At 57.0% G+C, this 18,396-nt stretch overlaps 1 protein-coding gene across 1 annotated transcript in view; it reads right to left on the minus strand.

Moving 5' to 3' along the window:
* Positions 1 to 946: 946 nt before the first annotated feature.
* CELF5 (CUGBP Elav-like family member 5) overlaps positions 947 to 18,396 on the minus strand; it is a 49,345-nt gene continuing 31,895 nt past the window's right edge. The window contains exons 3-13 of the mRNA XM_044918567.1: positions 18,215 to 18,266; positions 16,192 to 16,320; positions 13,988 to 14,067; positions 11,853 to 11,999; positions 11,073 to 11,214; positions 10,832 to 10,978; positions 9,267 to 9,329; positions 8,624 to 8,707; positions 5,669 to 5,812; positions 3,418 to 3,585; positions 947 to 1,789 (exon numbers count right to left, since the gene is read on the minus strand). Coding sequence (XP_044774502.1) covers positions 3,458 to 3,585; positions 5,669 to 5,812; positions 8,624 to 8,707; positions 9,267 to 9,329; positions 10,832 to 10,978; positions 11,073 to 11,214; positions 11,853 to 11,999; positions 13,988 to 14,067; positions 16,192 to 16,320; positions 18,215 to 18,266 — 1,116 coding nt within the window. The 3' untranslated portion in view covers positions 947 to 1,789; positions 3,418 to 3,457. The remainder of the gene's footprint in view (positions 1,790 to 3,417; positions 3,586 to 5,668; positions 5,813 to 8,623; positions 8,708 to 9,266; positions 9,330 to 10,831; positions 10,979 to 11,072; positions 11,215 to 11,852; positions 12,000 to 13,987; positions 14,068 to 16,191; positions 16,321 to 18,214; positions 18,267 to 18,396) is intronic.

Below are 18,396 nucleotides of genomic sequence, written 5' to 3' on the forward strand. Positions count from 1 at the left end.
CGGGCGCACAGAAGGGGTTCGGCAGGTGTCTGCGGACTGAATAAGCGTGTGAATCTGTCATCACAGGCACCTGCTCTCCTGGAGAAGGAAGAGTCCTATCTCCTCCACTTCTGGACGAATCAGAGGGAATCTTGGTCACGGGAGTATTCTTGGAATATTTCCTCCTGCATCCCCTAACTTGAAATCTGGGGTTTTCCTCCTGCCCAGGCAACTCGGGCCAGACGCGCTCGGTCTTTATCGATGAGGAGAGGGCAAATAAGGGAGGACCAGGTCCTTTAGCAAGTAAAACTTTTATTAAATAAACTTTCAGTTTCTCCAGACCAAAGAGAGGCGTTTGGACATTAAGATGATGCTCGCAGCTTCTCACCTGAACACGCCACAGTGACAAGGATCTCTCCAGCCAGAAATTCAAACCAAGTCAACCCAAAGTTCCCTCTAAGTCCCTTTCTCGTCTTCCTTTTCTGTGTGTGTGTGTGTGGCGGTTTGTCTCCAAAAGTCGGTTTGCAAGTTGAAACTTCATGAAATTACTCGTAGCAGAAATAAAGTACATCGTACAAATCACGTAGGTCTTCGATGTGGAGTATAAAAATGGTATTTACAGCCGGTAAACATGGACCAGAAGGACACACACCACTGCGCACCACCACGCACTCCCAAGCAGGCCTGGCGGGGGCTTGGCAGGTGCCGGGGACGCGGACGAGGCCCCCTCGTGGCCCCTGGGCACGCGCTTGCACACGCAGACGCACGGGACACAGGCACGCTAGAGTGTCTCGGAACAATTATCAAACTCTGGAATATCGAAACAAGTTGGTCATAAGATTTTTTTTTTCTTTTCCTTTTTTTTTTTTTTGTTATTTTTTTTTTTTTTGGGTTTTTTTTGTATTTTTTTTTCTGGGTCAGTCAACACATTTTGGTAGAAACAAAAGGGAATGCTGTTTTTTTTCTTTACAAATTTTTTTTTTCTTGAGCTTATTAAGTTCTCTGGTGCCTCACTTGGCAAGAGGCCCTACTGACGTCCAACGAACTTGACTCTGTGCTTCAAAGTGGGTTTTCACGGTTTGAGTAGCTATACAGAGATGCCCCCGCAAGACCTCCCTCCCCGCCCCGACTAGGAAACAAAAATCCACTGTCGTCTGATTTTTTTCCCCATTTTGTTCTCTTTTCTTCTTTGTATCTGCTCAGAAAGACCAAAATTTAAAAAAAAAAATTATTTGTAGAGGTATCTCTGGTAAAGGGGTGCTGGGCCAGTGCAGGTTGGCTTGTCCAACGCGCTTGGCAATCTTGGTCATGAGATCGTGAACTCCAGGCTGGTGATCCGAAGGCAGGGAGGGTGGCTGCCTGCCCTTGGGAGTGGGCACGAGGGGCGGGGGCTCCCCCGACCCTGTCTGCCCCTGACGGAAAGCTAAGGGCTATTGGTCACATGAGTAAGGCTATGACGGGGGGAGGCGGGGGGGTCTCTTTTGTGCCTACATGGGGGAAGGCAGGGCCCTGGGGCGAGGGAGGGGGTAGGGGTTCCAGAAGCTGCAGCTAAGACCAGGGACACTCGAGCTGGCTGAGCCCAAAGGCCTGCGAGAGCCGTCGGCGGCAGGGGCCCAAAGTCCTGGAGGTATATCGCGTTGGCTGATGATTCCCAGTGCTTCTCGGTGCCCTGGTCTGACATGACAGCGGGAGATGGGGAGACACTGGGCTGCCCGGTCATCCTCAGCCCTTCTTATGTCCCTGCTGAGTGACCGGGCCAGGGTCACCTTCTCTTGGATGGAAGGAAGTCGGAAAAGTTTGGTCCCATGATCTATACTCAAAAAATATATATACTGTCTATAGCTCTATATATATATGCATATATATATATAGGAAAAGTTGTGATTTAGTTTGGGGAGCCACCAAGGAGGGGGGCGGTGAACCCCTTGGCCCCCAACTCAGGAGCCCCCTCCCCCCAGCGCTGCGGCAGACCACGAAGCCCCCTCCCCGCTCCACGTGGCCTTCAGTAGTGTTTCACATTAGGGGATGGGGGGGCAAGGGAGACGGGAGAGGAGAGGGAGGGCTGGTGTCCAAACTCGGTTGTAATTTACGGAAAAGTCCGGGATCGGTTGGAAGCGGGAGGCCCTCCTGGGGTGGGAAGGCCCCTCACCTGGCGGAGAAGGGAGGGGCGTTAGGGTGCGGTGATGCGGGGCCTGCTGGCCTACGACATCGCCTCCCACCCATACCCCCTGCCCTGGCCAGGCTGGGTTCTGGGAACCCAAGGGCCCCTATCTTTTCAGAGAGAGTCCATTTCCAGATTCGGAGGCCAACAAACTGCCTGGGAAGGGACTTTGGGTTGCTGAGCCCATTTCCTCCCACAACCTGGGGCCAAGAGTTGTTTATTCTTGTCTCCCCTCCCCCGCTCCCTGCCACTGAAGCTCCACAGAGGCAGCTCTCCCCCGAACCCCCGCCCCGTTTCTGGTCATTCACAGCTGTGTCCCCAAGTGCTGGAAACAGAGCCTAGCGCATAGTAGGTGCTCAGTAAGGATTTGCTGTCCCAGAGTGTTCAGGTGCACGGGGCGTCTGTTAGTTGCCTGATCCCGCGACTGAATACCCGCTAATCTGTGGGTGCTGATTTGACAGGGTCTGAAAAGCATGAGCAGCCCCTAACTGAGCACCTACTTCGCACCAGACCCCAGGCGCAGCGCTTTGATGACGACGGCGCTCGTGATTGAAAAAAGAAAAAACAAATGATCAAGAGCTTTCCAGGTGGTGGGTCCTGGGCTCGGCTGGGAAAACACCGCATCCCCAAGCGGATCCTCCCTGCTGCTTCTCGGGAGGCGACTTTCACGAACCCATTCCACAGATGAGGCTCGTCAAGGTTTGCGGTCAGTTACGTTTCCCCACTGGCCCCTTAGGCTCACTGTTCATTCCCCGAAGAAGGTGTTTAGTTGTCGATAAAGTTGTTCTCTCTGATGGCAAAATACACTCTTGGGGATGTGTTTGGGGGTATCTTTTTTGGGGGGGGGCATGCTGGTGAGCAGGGCAAACATTCCGCTTTCTCACCAGTCCACTGAGCATGAATTACACCAAATAAGGAGCTATGACAGGGGCCCAGCTGTGAGATTCATAGGACAGGACAGAAGCCCCTCCCCACAGCCCACCCCACCCCAGACCAAACCTGGCCTCTCAGGAGAACTTCTATTCATCCTTCAAAGCCTTCTTCTGGAAGGATTCCCCAACCACCCCTGGACCCTGGTTACACCCTCTGTCCCAGCCCTGACCGAAAGGGGAATGGGGGGTGACTCTAGTCTAGCTCTGTCCTCACCAACCCAACCTGGGGGCTCCTCGTGGCCTCCAGCAGCATCCCCCGGGGCTGGGGAGGGTTTGGAGAATGAGAGGGTGTTTGGCCAAGACGGGGTGGGGGTGGGGTGTGGGTGGGGCCGCCTGGCGGCTCACCTGGGCCAGGCCCGCAGCCTCCGGGCGGCTGTGGGCGCGGTCAGTAGGGGTGTCCCGGGTCTTTGGGCCGCTTCAGCTGCACTTTGAGCCTCTTCATGCCGATCTGAAAGCCGTTCATGGCCTGGATGGCCGTCTGCGCGCTGGCCGGGTTGTCAAAGCTCACGAAGCCTGCGGAGACCGGGGTGGACCCGCGATGGTGGGCAACGTGGGCGTCCTCCGCGTCCTCCAGTGCTGCGGCCCCGGCTTCCCGGCTCGCGGGGTCCTGGGGGCGGGGGGTGTGCGCTCGCAGGGGCAGATGGGCCCAGGGAGTTAGGAGGGCGCGCCAGAGCACACACAGCAGCCCGGGGCCTGGTTCTGACACCCTCTGGACTTGCATGCCTCTGGGGACGGGGTGCTTGCTCCTTACCTGGGGTCTGCTCTGCTGAGACTTCCCACAGGTGGAGGGGACAGGTGAGGCCTCTGGGGGTCCTGGGAGGGCCACATTCTCCCTCCCTCCCCATCCTGGCTGCCTGCCTCCTTCCAGACCCTGGATGCTAACTGCTATCCATCTGGGATCTTGACTGTGAATCGGACTCTCTGTCTCTGTGTGAGTGTCCTTGTGTCTCTTCTCTCTGTCCTTCTTGTCCTCTTCCTCTCTCTGCCTTTTATCTCTCTTTCTCTACCTCTGTCTCTCTTTGTCTCTCTCTGTCTCCCTACCCCCATCTCCCCCCCTCCCACCAGGCAATCAGAAACAGCCTGGTGCTCCTCAAGCTTCCATCAGCCCCAGTCCCTCCACCTGCCACCCCAGGCCACCCTGCCCTACTCCTGCCCCTCACTTCTTGGTCTTCACAGGCTTCCCGGGATGGTGTGGAGGCCACAGGGGTCAGGGGCCCTCTGGGGCAAGGGACTGCATGCACAAGCATTTGAGGCGGGGATCCCTGAGCTCTGTGTGAGAGGCCGGGTGGAGGGTCAGGTGGAGAGATGGCGGGGCAGGGTTGAACGGTCTTGCAAGGGCCCACTGGGGAGCTATGGGGGAATGTGGAACTGGGGGGGGGACATCTTTACATCTAGCATCTCCCCTAACACCTGCCCCCCACCGTACTGATCAGGAAACTGAGGCTCAGAGAAGGCATAGGACTCCTCACTGTTGAGAGGTATTGAGGGTTGTCCTCCATGCATTGCCTTCTTTGTCCTGCAAGCAGGATGCTGAGGAGGGGCCTGGGCACGGGCAGGGACCCTTATTGGTGTGACCTCAAGTGTGCTATTTGACCACTCTGTGCCTCTCGTCCTCCCTCACTAAATTCTTGTATTTCATGGTTGGATATTGAGTGTATACAGGAGGTGCTTACTAAATAGGCAACGGTTGGCCTTTTGAATACAACAGGGTGGGATTAAGAGTCCACATTTTAGAGTCAAACAGACTGGTTCTAGTCTAGGTTCTGCCTCTTTGCTGCTGTGTGGACTTGGAGGTGTCCAAGGCCCCGCATGACCTGCCCCGTCCCCTCCCTGCCCTGTCCCTTCCCTGCCCTCCCCTCCTCCCTCTCTCCCCCTCACTCGCTCTGCTCCAGCCACATGGGCCTCCTGGCTGGCCCTCCAACGCACCAGGCCTAGTTCTGCCCCAGGACCTTTGCATGTGATGCTCCCTCTGCCCGGAACCCTGTACCCCGACGTCCTGGGGCTGGGAAATCTCATTATTTGGGTCTCAGATGAAACATCACCTCCTGCATACCAGCTTCTATGTCCTTAGGAGTAGATGGTGATGGTGTTCTTCATGCCATTTATAACCCCCTGGCCTATGTCCTGCCTTGTTTATTCTCACCTCCTACCCGTAAACCTGTGCTTTTTGACTCCCTGGTCGCTGGCCACAGGTGGTAATTTATATTTAGATTCGTGAAAACTACACCTTCGGTTCTGTGGTTGAACTGCCACACTTGAGGTGCCTGGCGGCCACGTGTGGCTGATGGCTCAGATGGCAGAGAACATCTCCGCGGGTGGAGAAAATTCTGTTGGGCAGTGCAGCAAGACTGCGAGCTTTGGAAGGCAGGAATTTTGTTGGCTTCCTTCACTGCTCTGTACCAGCACCCAGCATGGTGCCTGGCACACAGTAGGTGCTTAATAAGTGCTCATCCTAACGTCTAAATGTTATTCTTTGGACCACACCTGTCTCACGGCTGACCACACCCTCCCACACCCCTGTTCCTTGGCGGGCGGAGTCGGGGACGGGGCTGGCAAGCAGGAAGGGGTGCCTGCAGCAGGTACTCCAGGTACTCACCAAAACATTTGCTCTGGTTGGTGGCCCGATCCATAAACACCTTGGAGGAGATGATATTGCCGAAGGGCAGGAACATCTGCGTCAGCTCCGTGTCTCCAAACTCCTGGGGGAGGTGGTAGATAAACAGGTTACAGCCTTCGGGACCTGCAGGTGGGGGAGAGAAAGACATAAAGCCCCCAAGGAGAGGAGGCGGACCCCCCCGGGGGAGGGGCGCGGGACTGGAGCCCACCTCTGGCATCTCCAGCTGTTGGGGGAGGGTGTCCGTGACACCAGGAAGCAGGGGCGTGGAAAGGCGGGGAAGGGAGGCAGGGCGCGCTTACCCTCGCCTGTCTAATCCCACACTCAGGTACACAGAACCTCTGATGATCCTCAGGTCCCAGATAATTTACAAAATTCAGATGGTCCCTCCCCGCAAAACTGAGATAAATCCCTCAATGCCAGAACCTGGATAATCCCCAAATCCCAGACAACCGGAAACCCCTGAAAAATCCCTACACCGGAAACTCCAGACCATTTACGACATCAGATGAATTGTATGTGGGGTATGCGGACGCTCTGCTCTATCTTTGCACTAATTCTGTAAATCTAAGACTGGTTTTAAAATAAAATGTTCATGTTTTACAAGTCCGATGATCACAGAATAAAGTAAGACAAGTCATTCCCTGGTCCCAAACCCCAAATATCTAGTTTTCAAAACCATGGATAATCCTCCAAACCTTGAATAATTTTCAAAACCCACATGACATAAAAATAAAATCAAGTAAGACAAAAAAAAATTATCTAGCCCCCAAACCCCCTGGTAATTTTATTATATTTTTACTTATTTTTAAGTAAGGTCCATGCCCAACGTGGCACTCCAACTCACGACCCTGAGATCGAGGGTCATGTCCTCTACTGACTGAGCCAGCCAGGCGATCCCCGCCCTCACCTGGGAATTTTAAAATGATATACTATACCAACCAGAAATACTTTTTTAAAAGCACAGCTAACTCTCAAAACCATCCCCTCCCCAAATAATCCCCAAAATCTATAAATAACAATCAAATTTAAAAACCTTCTTATCTGAAGCCATGAACAGTCTCCAAACCTGCCCCTAAGCCCAAACCAACAGATGACCTTCTCCCATGCCTCCACAAAACGCGGGGAACCCCCCCAACCACCAAGAATCCCCTTCGGCCTCGAAATGAGTATTCTCCACCCCAGGAAATACAAAATCCAAGACTGGATTTTGTCCAGTGTCCCACTGACATCCAACCCTCACCTTCCTGATTAGGTCCACAGCTCTACGAACGCTTGTTTTTAAAATGCAAGTGTGTCCCAAGGCGACCATCGTGGTTGATTCGGACCGCGCAGTCTTGACCGCAACACAAATGTTAGGTGTGCTTGTGCGCTACCTCACCTCCAGGAAACACGGGGTGGATGCAGAAGGCCGCACCCAGCTGAGTCGGACCTCAGGAGAACACACAGCGGGAACGCCTACCACTCCCTCACCTCCCCAGGTGTGTCGTGAGCCACACGCATCCCCATCCGCCCGGGGTTACGACACCCCGCCTGACTTCAGACAAGCCTCTTTCCGCCACTTCGCAGCAGCCCGCGGCTGCAACCCTTCCCACCAATGCCACCTCCACGTGCAAACCTGAGCTCTTTGCCAGGATAAAATGCCACACCGAGCGCATTTTTTTAACCTGCTCACGTGCATAACACTGTGCTACCATTTTTATTAGGGCTCCATCTTTAGTTTTGCTTTGACATGTCACGGACAGAGGTTTGGAATGGTGCAAGCAGGAGTCTTGCAGATTGTTCTGCATGCTGTGGGCACTCTCCAGAGCGCTGGTCGTGAGTTACAGCAGTGCTGACCGCCTCTGCACTAGCTTTTACCCCCTCAGCCCAGGTGGAGGGAAGGTGGAGCAGAGACCGGGGAGGGAGACACCCAGGTCCGAGCCATCCACAAAACAGTGACCCGAGGCAGCTGGGCCCTCTCTGAAGCTTGCACTGGCCCGCCCTGGGTGGGGGGTCCCGGGGGTCCTGGGAGGTCACTGAAAGTCACATTGGAGCTGCCAAGTCCTCATGCCTGTTCTGTCTGTGACTTTAACCACAGAGCCCCCTGGAGATATAAAATCTGATGGAGAACGGGGTAGCAGCTGGTTGGCAGAGCTGGGGACCCCTCGGCCTAGGGCTCGCCTCCAAAGCTCAGCTCCTGTATCCTGGCAGTGCCCCCTTCCAAGGGCCAAGGGCAAGGGAGAAGTGGGGCAGAGTCCCAAAGAACTCGGTCTGCAGGCCAGGCCAACTGCGGAGCTCCCCTGGCCATGGGGCGAGTTGGTCACCTCTCCCCCACCCCCACTAGCTGGATGGACAAGGGAAAGGGCCTTCCTGGGTGCTGAGCTGCACTGTGTGTCAGGAACGGCCCTGCCTCCTTCCTAGTAAGGCCTCTTGACCCAGATGGTCGCTCCTGTTGCAGAAGAGGAAACTGAGGCACAGGGCAGTGAAGTGAAGCTTTCCTTATGATGTCACAGTCAGAACTGGGTGGATCTGAATCCCGGCTGTCGGACTCCAGGATCTAACTCCTCCCTCTTTCCACTTTACTGGCGAGGCCTCAGTTTCCCCGAGATACCTCGTACCGCCCCCCGCCCGACCTCAAGACGAGCGTCCTTTCCAAAAATTCAGAGAATCGTCCAGTCCTGGAGAGGGCGGCTGGGGGTGGTGGGGTCACCGCTAGTCCTACGGTTCCCACTTTCCAGAGGAGGGAGCCGAGGCTCAGAGAGGGTGATTCAGTTCCCCCAGAACACCCAGGGGCCGCGTCAGAACTCGAACCCTGGTCTGTCCGGCCAACCGGCCGGCCGCGCTCTTAGCCGCGGTTCCCCGAGGCCGCGCGCCAGGCCAGGACAGGGGTTCTGGAGGTGGAGGGGGCGGTCAGAGGGCGGGGCTTGCGCCCGGGGGAGGTCGCGGCCCCCTCACCTTCTCGCTGCTGCTGCTGCAGGAGGGGCGGCGGCTGGGGGACGCTGTGCGCGATGGGCGTGATGGCCGCGGTGGGGTACATGGCTGCGGAGACCGGGAGCGAGACACAGGGCGGAGGCGGGTGTGAGGCCGGTGGGCGGCCCGGGGCGGGCGGGGGCGGGGCCACGGCGGTCTTGGGAGGGAGGCGGGGCGTGCCCGCGGCGGGGGGCGGGCCTAGGGAAGGGGCCAAGGCACCGGGAAGAGTGGGGCAGAGCCGTGAGGGGGTGGGGTCAATGCCTGGCATCAGGAGGGGGCGTGGCCACAACCAAGGGCGGGCCTGAAGGAGGGGCCAAGGCCACACAAGATCAGGGTGGGTGGGGCCAGAGCTTGAGGGGCAGGGCCATGGCTGAGGGCGGGGCAGGATATGAGGGGCGGGACCAGACGCCGCAAGGGGCGGGGAGGGGTGTGGCCAAAACCTGGGATTGGGCCAGGGCCAGGAGTAGGAGGCGTGGCTAGGTGCAAGAGGGAAGGCCAAACGAAAGGGCGGCCCTTGAGAGGCGGGGCCAGAAGCGGGTTGTGGCTAAGGGGGAGGGGCTAGACAGGAAGAAAGCCGGGGCCAAGGGGGCGGGGCCACGCCCGAGACTGGGCCTGACTGCCCCCGTACCTGTGTACTGCTGGACTCCGGAGAAGGCGGGATGGAGGGTCTCGGCTACGGTCGGGCTCTGAGCTGCGGGGCAGACGGAGGGGCTGAGTGGGACGGGGGCAGCAGATCTTCCATCCACCCCCGATACTTAGGACCCAGAAGGAGAGCAACAAACATCTGCCCCAGCTTCACCTCTGCATAAACTTTTTACAGGTATGGTCCCCAATTTACGGGCAGGAAAACTGAGGTTCAGAGAGGTGAAGCAACTGGCACAGGGCCACTCAGATAGGAAATGGCAGAAGTCGAACAGGACTCCAGAGAGGCTTAACTATCACCCCCATCTCTCTGTCCCCATCCGGACCCCCTCGCTCTTCCCCTTTATTCTCTGGATTCTCCAGGACTTCAGGCCTCTGCTCCTGATCAACCTCCACCCCCATCCGTTTCCCTCTCTCCCACTCCAAGCCTCACTCATCAGACACCCCGTGGAATCCCCATGTGGCTGTGACCTCCCAATGGCTCCCAGGGGAGTAGGTAAGGGGAGGGGAGAGGTTGTCCAGACCACTAGAGCTGGTGCATCAGGGGGAAATTTCAGCCAAAAGATTCTGCTCGAATGGAGAGAGGTTACTAGAGGATGAGTGTGTGTGTGTGGGAGGGTTACCATAAAGGGGTCACATGAACGAATCACCCCATGGAGATGGAGCAGTTCTGTGTCTTGATTTTGGTGGTGGTTACACAAATCTACTATACCTGTGATAACATAGCACAGACCCCCCCCCACACACACACACACGAGTGCACACAGAAAGTGGTGCAGTCTGAATAAGGTGTCCAACTCCTGTTGAGTTCATTGTATTGTACCAATGTTAGCTTCCTGGTTTCGACAATGTGCTCGGGTTATGTAAGCTGTTAGCATGGGGGTGGGGGGGCTGGGTTGGAGGGACCGGGACCTCTCCGTACTATTTTTGAAACTCCCCGTGAGTTCCAATCATTTCAAAATAAAAATAAATTCTCCTCGATGGTGGAAATGCAGATGACTTCACCTAAGCAAGGTGTCGGAGGAGGCTTGCCTGGGGACTGTGGTGTAGGGTCAGGAAAGGTGGGACCTCTGCTTCCCAAAGGTAGGGCCCAGCCTAATTCGGTGCATGGCTAATACTGAATGGATGGATGCATGAATGAATATGGGTACTGATGTCTTCCTAAATAGTGACGATTAATAATTAAGATTGATGGTGCTGTTCTTGGTACAGGCGATGTGTTAAGCATTTGACACGCTAATTTCATTGTCAGTGCAACCTCCTGAGATGACTGATGTCATCTGCCCTATTTCCCAGGTGAAGAAACTGAGGCCCAGAGACTCACAGAGACCATCCGGGACCACCGAACTGGAATTTGAACCCAGAAATGTCTGGATATAAAGTTCCCATGTTTTAACCACCCTGCTACAGCCCTTTCTCTGTGCCCACAGCTCACGTCTGTTCAGTTGAGACTCCCTCTGTTTCCCAGGGACCATGGCATAGGGACTCATGCTTGCCCCAGAGACACCCTCCCTACCCCCTCCCCAGATCCCAGGGGACCACTCCAGTTACCTGGGTAGGGCACAAGGCCATTGGCATACACAGTCTCTAGGGCGGGGTGCCCCCCAGGGAAGGGCACGACACCTGCGAAGCCATTGGTGATGGGAGCCACAAGTCCGGGCACGGCAGTGGTGCCAAGCAGGGGGGGTGAGTGCAGTCCTGCAGAATGGAGGAGCACCATGGGGAGCCTGAGCCTGGCCCTGGCCCTGCCCTGCCCTGCCCACCCATCCTTAGGCCCCTGGCGGACTCTCACCAGAGGCAGGGGCGATGGGCGTGGCAGGCAGCCCGTTAAGGCTGACGGCGCCAATCTGCTGGATGTGACAGGGTGAGAAGGCCACGCCAGGGCTCAGGTAGCTGCCCGACGTGGACAGGACCGTTGTCTGCTGCTGCATGAGCTGGGGGTGGAAAGGGAGTCAGCGTGCACAATAGGGGTGACAGCTACCCTGAGGTCATGACTCATGGGAGGAGGCCTGGTCCTCAAGTAACTTGGGAGGGGAGGGGGTCAGACTGGCTATCTTGGCTCAGGCTGGGGTCAGGGCTCAGTTAGAAATTGGGGCTCAGCATGGGATCAAGGCTCAGTCTAGGATCGGGACTCAGGCTTGAGATGAGGGCTAAGGCAGGAATTTGGACTTGGTTTGGGATCAGGGATCAGCCAACATTGAACTCAGCCAGGGTTGGGTCTCAGTTTGGAGTCTCGATTTAGAGGCTCCTTTTGGGTTTGAGACCCAGCCTAGATTCAGGGGCTAAGCATGGGGTCGTGTCAGTCCAGAGTTAGGGTTCAACTTGTGCCTGGGGCTCAGTTCATGGTTGGGGGCTCAGCTGGGGGTGGGGGTTCAGGAATCAGCCTGGATTTGGGGACTCAACCATGACCAGGATAGGACCGTGAGTCAGAGAGATTGGGCAAGATACAGAAGATGAGCAGAGAGGCAGAACCCCCAACAGAGCATGGATGGAGAGAGAGACTGAGCGGGACCCCCAGAGTGGTGTTGGGAGCCCCGCTGGAGACAGAAGTGTAACTGCTGGGGTCACTCACAGCCTGGGCGTAGGCACTGTAGGGGCTGAAGGGCAGGGTGAGGGATGGTGTCAGGATGCCCAGCTGGCCCACCATCTGCTGCATGCGCCGCAGTGTTCGCTCCTTGTCGGTGTCGGCAAACTTGACCACCAGGCTGGAGGAGGCACCCTACAGTGGCAGTGGCAAGCAAGGAGGGAAAGGAAGGAGGTAGCCAGGACTTTGGAGTTCCTGGAACCGCGCCAGCTCTGGCCCTCGGTGGGGAGCACCGTAGATGTCAGCAGCTGCCGGTCCTGCCTGTGCGCCCATAGCTGCAGGACATGCACGTCACAGCGAGAACAGCTCACAGATTAGCATCCTGGGTCTCGCACTTGACTGTGCAGCCGCCTGTGGGCACAGGTGGGGCGTCCGGGCCCAGGGGGTCGCGTCTGGGGCACAGTAGAGGACCCTGACTATCAGCCACACTCTCAAAAATGGAGAGTCCAACTGGCGGGGAGAACCAACGGGGACCCAAGTGGAGGACCCTATAACTGTCACTCACACCTGAGAACGGCTGAGACTCCAACCATCAGAGAGGGGACATGCCCCCTTTGCTGGAGAGCTCACTCCCTGATGCGCCCCATCACTGGTCAGCTGTGTGCATGAGAAAACCTGACCTCATGGTGAGCCGAATCCTGCCACTCCAGGGACTAAAACTGAGGCCCCAGAGCCCAGAGTGCAAGGGACAGGAGGCTCTGAGGCTGCCCTGCTCCTCACACCCCTTTTTGAGAACAGCTGAGAGGAGAGTTGGTTCTCTAAGGCCTGTCTTCCCTGTGGCAGATTCGGACACTTATGTACAGCGACGTGGCTCCTAGCAACTCCTTCTAGAGGGCAGGGCTACTCCCAGTGCCTGGCTGGTCCTCCCCAGCCTCTCACCGCTCCAAGCCTGCCCCCTGCCCATCCCCACTCTGGCGCAGGGGACATTTCCAACTGACCTGGCCCCTTCCCTGCCCTGTCAAAACCTTCCATGGCTCCTCATTGCCCTAGGAATCCCGTGCTCCTCGGCCATCAGCTGCAGCCCCTCCAGCCATCCCCCCTGCTCCTCTGGGGCTACACGCCCCCACCCCCATCCTTGTTGTCATACCTCACGCCCCATGTTCCCCTGCTGGCCTCCACAAAGCCAAACCACCCCTCAGGCCCCGCCCCTCTAGGACACCCGCTTGTACGCTCACACACACATGCACACATACTCTTATACATGTTCACACACATGCACATTTAGGCACACAAACGTTCATACACAGTCACACACACACTCACCAGACTCGCTCACACACACACCCCACATGCTCATACACTCACACACGTACACACAGTATGCATGCTCACACTCACATCCACATGCAGACTCACTATGCACGCTCACGCACATCTGCACACACACAAACACCACCCACACAAACACACACTCACAGACATTTACACTCGCCATGCATATCACATATAGTTGTACACATGTATTCGCACAATACAGTCAGAGGCACACAATCACGCATGTGCACATGCAGTCACATATACGCACATTCCCACACATACTCACCCCTCCACACACACTCACACCCTTGCCCTCACATATACCCACAGATGCACAACATGCTTGTTCCCCCCACATCAGCCAGACAGACCCACAGACACACGCGCTCAGCACACACATGTATAAACACACATGCGCACACACCTACATGCATACCGCACAATCCACTCACACACACCCATTCAGCACACACACACCCGTACATATTCTCACACACACACACCTCCTGTGCACATTACCGATCACCTACTGACAACCACACCCACACGCGCTCACTTACATATTCTCTCTTAAACACACACAGACACAGACACACACATGTCGCCACACACCGGCAGGACATCCGTGCACACTCACATCCATGCATGCCCACACACTCATATGCTCCACACATGCACAATCGCACACTCACATGCGCACACGTACCCACACCACCATCAGAGACTGCACCTCTCTCTCCACCTGTGCCTTGCTGATGAACAGCCTGAGGCTACGGGGTGGAGGGACCAGTAGGGAGAGGTTTCGTCCCTGTCCCCTCCCCCCTTCCGCACGCCCAGCACCATGGCCCGGGATGGGCCCTACTCACCGGCATGGTCTGGCTGCCGTGCAGGGCATGGATGGCCGCCTGGGCCTCGGTGTGGGAGGAGAACTTCACAAAGGCACAGCCTGCCGCAAGAGAAGGAGAATGCGTGAGGGGCGACGGGGTCTTTCTGTGGCCACAGGAGGGGGGACTGGGAGCCCTGGATGGCTGGTCAGACAGTCAGAACAGAGAGACAGCCAGTAATTTGTTCAGACAGACAGCTGGACAATAAGGGATCAGGCAATAAGACAAGCGCACGGTCGCCGCAGACTATGACGTCAGCCAGGTGGCCACCCCTTCACTCAGAAAGCCACAGCTCCACAGCTGTTTGTGGCTCGCATGGTTCGACAGACACCGAGAGGCGGTGTGCAGTCGGCGGGGCAGGTCCTGCTCGCTGGAACTAGTGAAGGGCACAGGCTTAGAGAACACCGCCAGCCGCTGACACCGTGAGATCGAGTTGTAATCAGATATGCAGAGAGAAGGTGACAAACGTTCAGACACAGGCGCTGAGATACGGCCCTGTGGGCACACTCAGGCACAGATACATTCAGACGCAGACAGATAGGCCCATGTGACCAGAGTTGGAGAGATGGGGATAAAAAATAAATAAATATATACATACATACATACATACATACATACATACATACATACATACCAGACAGGTCAGACCCAGCTGGCTGGTCACACAGGAAGAAATCAGAAATCAGGCAGCCAGGGACCACCAGACACAGGCGAATTCAGACACACAATCATAAGGAGAGACTACTAGACATAGTTCCAGACAGGCAGAGTACTACGGAAGACTGGGGGTAGGGTAGGGCGATGGAATGTTCTGGATTACAGAGTGGCAATGGTTGCACAATTGTTTGAACATAAAGCACTTCACTGCACACTTTCAAAAGGCGAATTTTAAAGTGTTGATATCAATTAAAATCAATTTAAAAAAAAGAGGGGCGCCTGGCTGGCTCAATCGGTAGAGCATGTGACTCTTGATCTTGGGGTTGTGAGTTTGAGCCCCACATTCGGTGTAGAGATGATAAATAAATAAACTTTAAAAAACATTAAAAAAATGAAAAATAAAAATAATTTAAAGAGAGGGAGAGCCAAGCAAATAGGGACCATGGGATATATTCTGTCCTAGAAGATAAAATGTTTTGAGGGCCAGAGACAGGCAGGGCAAGAGTTGGTGCCTGATAGATGAACCCAAAAAAGGTAGAATCAGGTAGACAGACAAAGACCACCAGACGCATGAAGACCCAAACAGAAATAATCATTTAGACACTCAGGCAGAAAGTCAGAGACTAAGAGCCGCAGGTGGAGTGATGCTCATCTGCAGTCACAACCAGTCACGTGGGCAGATAGGGAAACAGGTCGCCGTGGACCATTAAAGTCTCTCCTAGATGTTCAGCCAGGATCAGGCAGGCCACAGGAAACTGTCCCACAGAGTCAGGTGGGCACAGGCGGCGCGCAGGCAGGACCAGGTGGGACCCTACAGTCTCCGCCCACCCAGCCCCCGCCCCCAGGAACAAACCCCAGCCTCCCACGTGACCGGCCCCGCCCCCCAAGAGCCAACCTCCGCCTTCTCAAGTACCCAGCCCCGCCCCCAGGAGCCAAACCCCGCCCACCCACGTACCCTATCCCGCCCCAGAAGCTAGTCCCGCCTTCTCAAGGTCATGGCCCCGCCCCAAGAGCCAACCCCGCCCTCCCACGTGCCAGGCCCCTCCCCCAGGAGCCAGTCTTGCCTTCTCACGTGCCTGGCCCCGCCCCCAGGAGCCAAAGCCGTCCTCCCACAGGCCCCGCCCGACCCCGAAGCCAACCTGGCTTTCTCAAGAGCCAAACCCGCCCGTCCACATGCCCCGGCCCGCCCCAGAAGCCAACCCCACCTTCTCAGGAGCCTGGCCCCGCCCCCAGAAGCCAACCCCGCCCTCCCACGTGCCAGGCCCCTCCCCCAGGAGCCAGACTTGCCTTCTCACGTGCCCCGCCCCGTCCCAGATGCCAACCCCACCTTCTCAAGAGCCCGGCCCCGCCCCCAGAAGCCAAACCCTTCCTCCCACGTGCCCCGCCCCGCCCCAGAAGCCAACCCCCACCGTCTCAAGTGCCCGGCCCCGCCCACAGGGGCCAACCCCGCCCCCCCAGTGCCCAGACTAGGCCCATCCCCCCACGCGCCCGGCTCCGCCCCCGGGCCAGTCCCGCCCCCGGCCGGTCACCTTTGCTGCTGCCGTCAGGCCCGCGCAGCACGGTGCATTCGTCGATGACCCCAAAGGGCTGGAACAGCCGCAGCACGTCCTCCTCCGACTGCTGCTTATTCAGCATCCCCACAAACAGCTTCCGGTCTCCTGTGGGCGGAGACACCCCCTCAGCCGAGTCCTGGCCTCCGGGAATTTCTCGGTCCCTCCAACAGAATGGAGGCAGCAGGGCGTGGGGGGAGCACTGCTGGCCCCTGCTCTGCCTGTACGTGGGGGAGGACACAGCCACGCGCTTCCCTGCTCTGGGCCTCTCCATCCTCCCACGTGCCGTGCGCGGCTCATCTCCAAGCCTTTGCTCACGCAGTGCCCCTCTCCTGGAATGCCCTCCCTTCAACCCCGCAGGGCCACCGCTTCACTGCTCCCACCCTCCGGCCAAAGATGTCTCTCTCCTCGCCCTCGGAGAACTCACACATAGTACTAGCGTAAGAACTGCCTTGCCTGGCCTGGGTCCCTGTCTGTCTGTCTGCCATCTAGATTTCCCAGTCGGGGGTGAGCGCTGATGGCCCCTGCATCCTCAAGAGGGGCCAGGCAGTCAAAGTCTGTTGAATGAGCGAGGGCACGTGTGCGCACAGGACCAGGTGCCCAAAGCCTGGAGCCCCCATCTGGTGGGTGGGGGTCTGGGTGGAGGCCTGGCTGGAGGCACAAGAGTCCTGCTCCCTCTGGTAACTGGGCTGTTCCCTTGCAATCAGGAACATGGCAGCTTCATCTCCCAGGGATGGTGAGCTGGGTTACTATGGAAACCTGTTCTCTGGCAGCTGTCACTCATGGGGATGGAAGAGAGGGGCACAGAAGCAGAGAGACTGAGAGTCAGGGAAAGAGACATGTGAGAGAGAGAGACAGGGAGAAACAGAGAGACAGAGACAGTCAAAGAGAGAGACAGTAAGAGACAAAGAGAGACACATAAAGAGTAGAGAGAGAATCAGAGACACGGAAGGAGAGAAAAAGATGGGAGAGAAAGGTATGGAGTGAGATGGAGAAAGAGAAGGTGAGACAGAGAGACAGAGACAGAAGGAGGAGGAGGAGAAGAAGAAGAAGAGGAAGAATTATTAAGAGTGAGAGAGAGAAGAGAAGAGACAGAGACATGCAGGACCCCCCAACCCCCATCCCAATCCCTGACCTACACTAGCAGCCCGTTTTGAGAGTGTGAAAACAGGTCCCAGCCCAGATGGGCTGTACCAGGCTCCTACATATACACAGATGTCCTAACAGCCCTGCCCCACACACCACCCCCAAGGCTGGCTACTCCCCCTCAGCCCCCAGGCCCCCTGAAATGGGGAGGGGGTAGGAAAATCTCCAAGAATGGCTAGCTTGGATGCCACTAGGGACAGCCGAGCATACCCCCATGGTCACATCCCCAACACGGTCCAGACCTATGCAGATGCCAGGCCTCCAGCCCGCATACCCACATGCCCAGCCTGGAACAGTCAAGCACACAGGCTCGCACACACACGCCCACACACAGGCCAGGCACGCAGACATGCACACAGGCCAGCAGGCAGCCCCACCGCATAAGCCACAGAAACACACATGCACGTGTGCACGTGCTCACACACATCTGTACACAGGTGTGCCAAGGTATGCATGCTCACAAACATGCGCGCGTACGCACACACACACACACACACTGAAAGCAATCCCCCTGAGGGGTCCCTTCAGGGATCCCAGCCCCTCTGCATCAGAAGACCCCCAATATTGCACCCTACAGGGAGTGGGGCATTTTAAGCTCTAGGGGCAAGCAGCTGGACCTAGCCAAATCCCCCCCACAACTCCTCCACTCCTGGGCCTGTGGCACTGTGGTGTGGAAGAAGGGACACAGCCCCCCCCGGCTCTCCTGCCCCTACCCTAGCCAGGGGACTCTGCCTCTCCCACCACCATGAGGTGTGTGAGCAGAGAGGTGACTGCTACAGCCTTCTGATCGGGGACTCCCCTCCGTCCCCCATTCTTCTGCCACCCCCCAGCCTGGTGGCCACGGAGAGATGACAACTACCTCCGCGGCTTTCGCTGTCCGCCGGCTTCACCTGGATTGGCCGCGCCATCTGTAGAGAGAGAGAGGGGAGGAGGAGGTCAAGGCTGACAGTGGGGGCATCAGGGGTGGGGGCTTCGCCTGAGCTCTGCCAGGCGCCCTGACCACCTCCCCAAGGCTCAGCATCCCACCAACTTCCAGCA

The sequence above is a fragment of the Neomonachus schauinslandi genome, chromosome 1 (assembly GCF_002201575.2).
Source record: "Neomonachus schauinslandi chromosome 1, ASM220157v2, whole genome shotgun sequence".
In the NCBI taxonomy this organism is placed as follows: domain Eukaryota; kingdom Metazoa; phylum Chordata; class Mammalia; order Carnivora; family Phocidae; genus Neomonachus; species Neomonachus schauinslandi.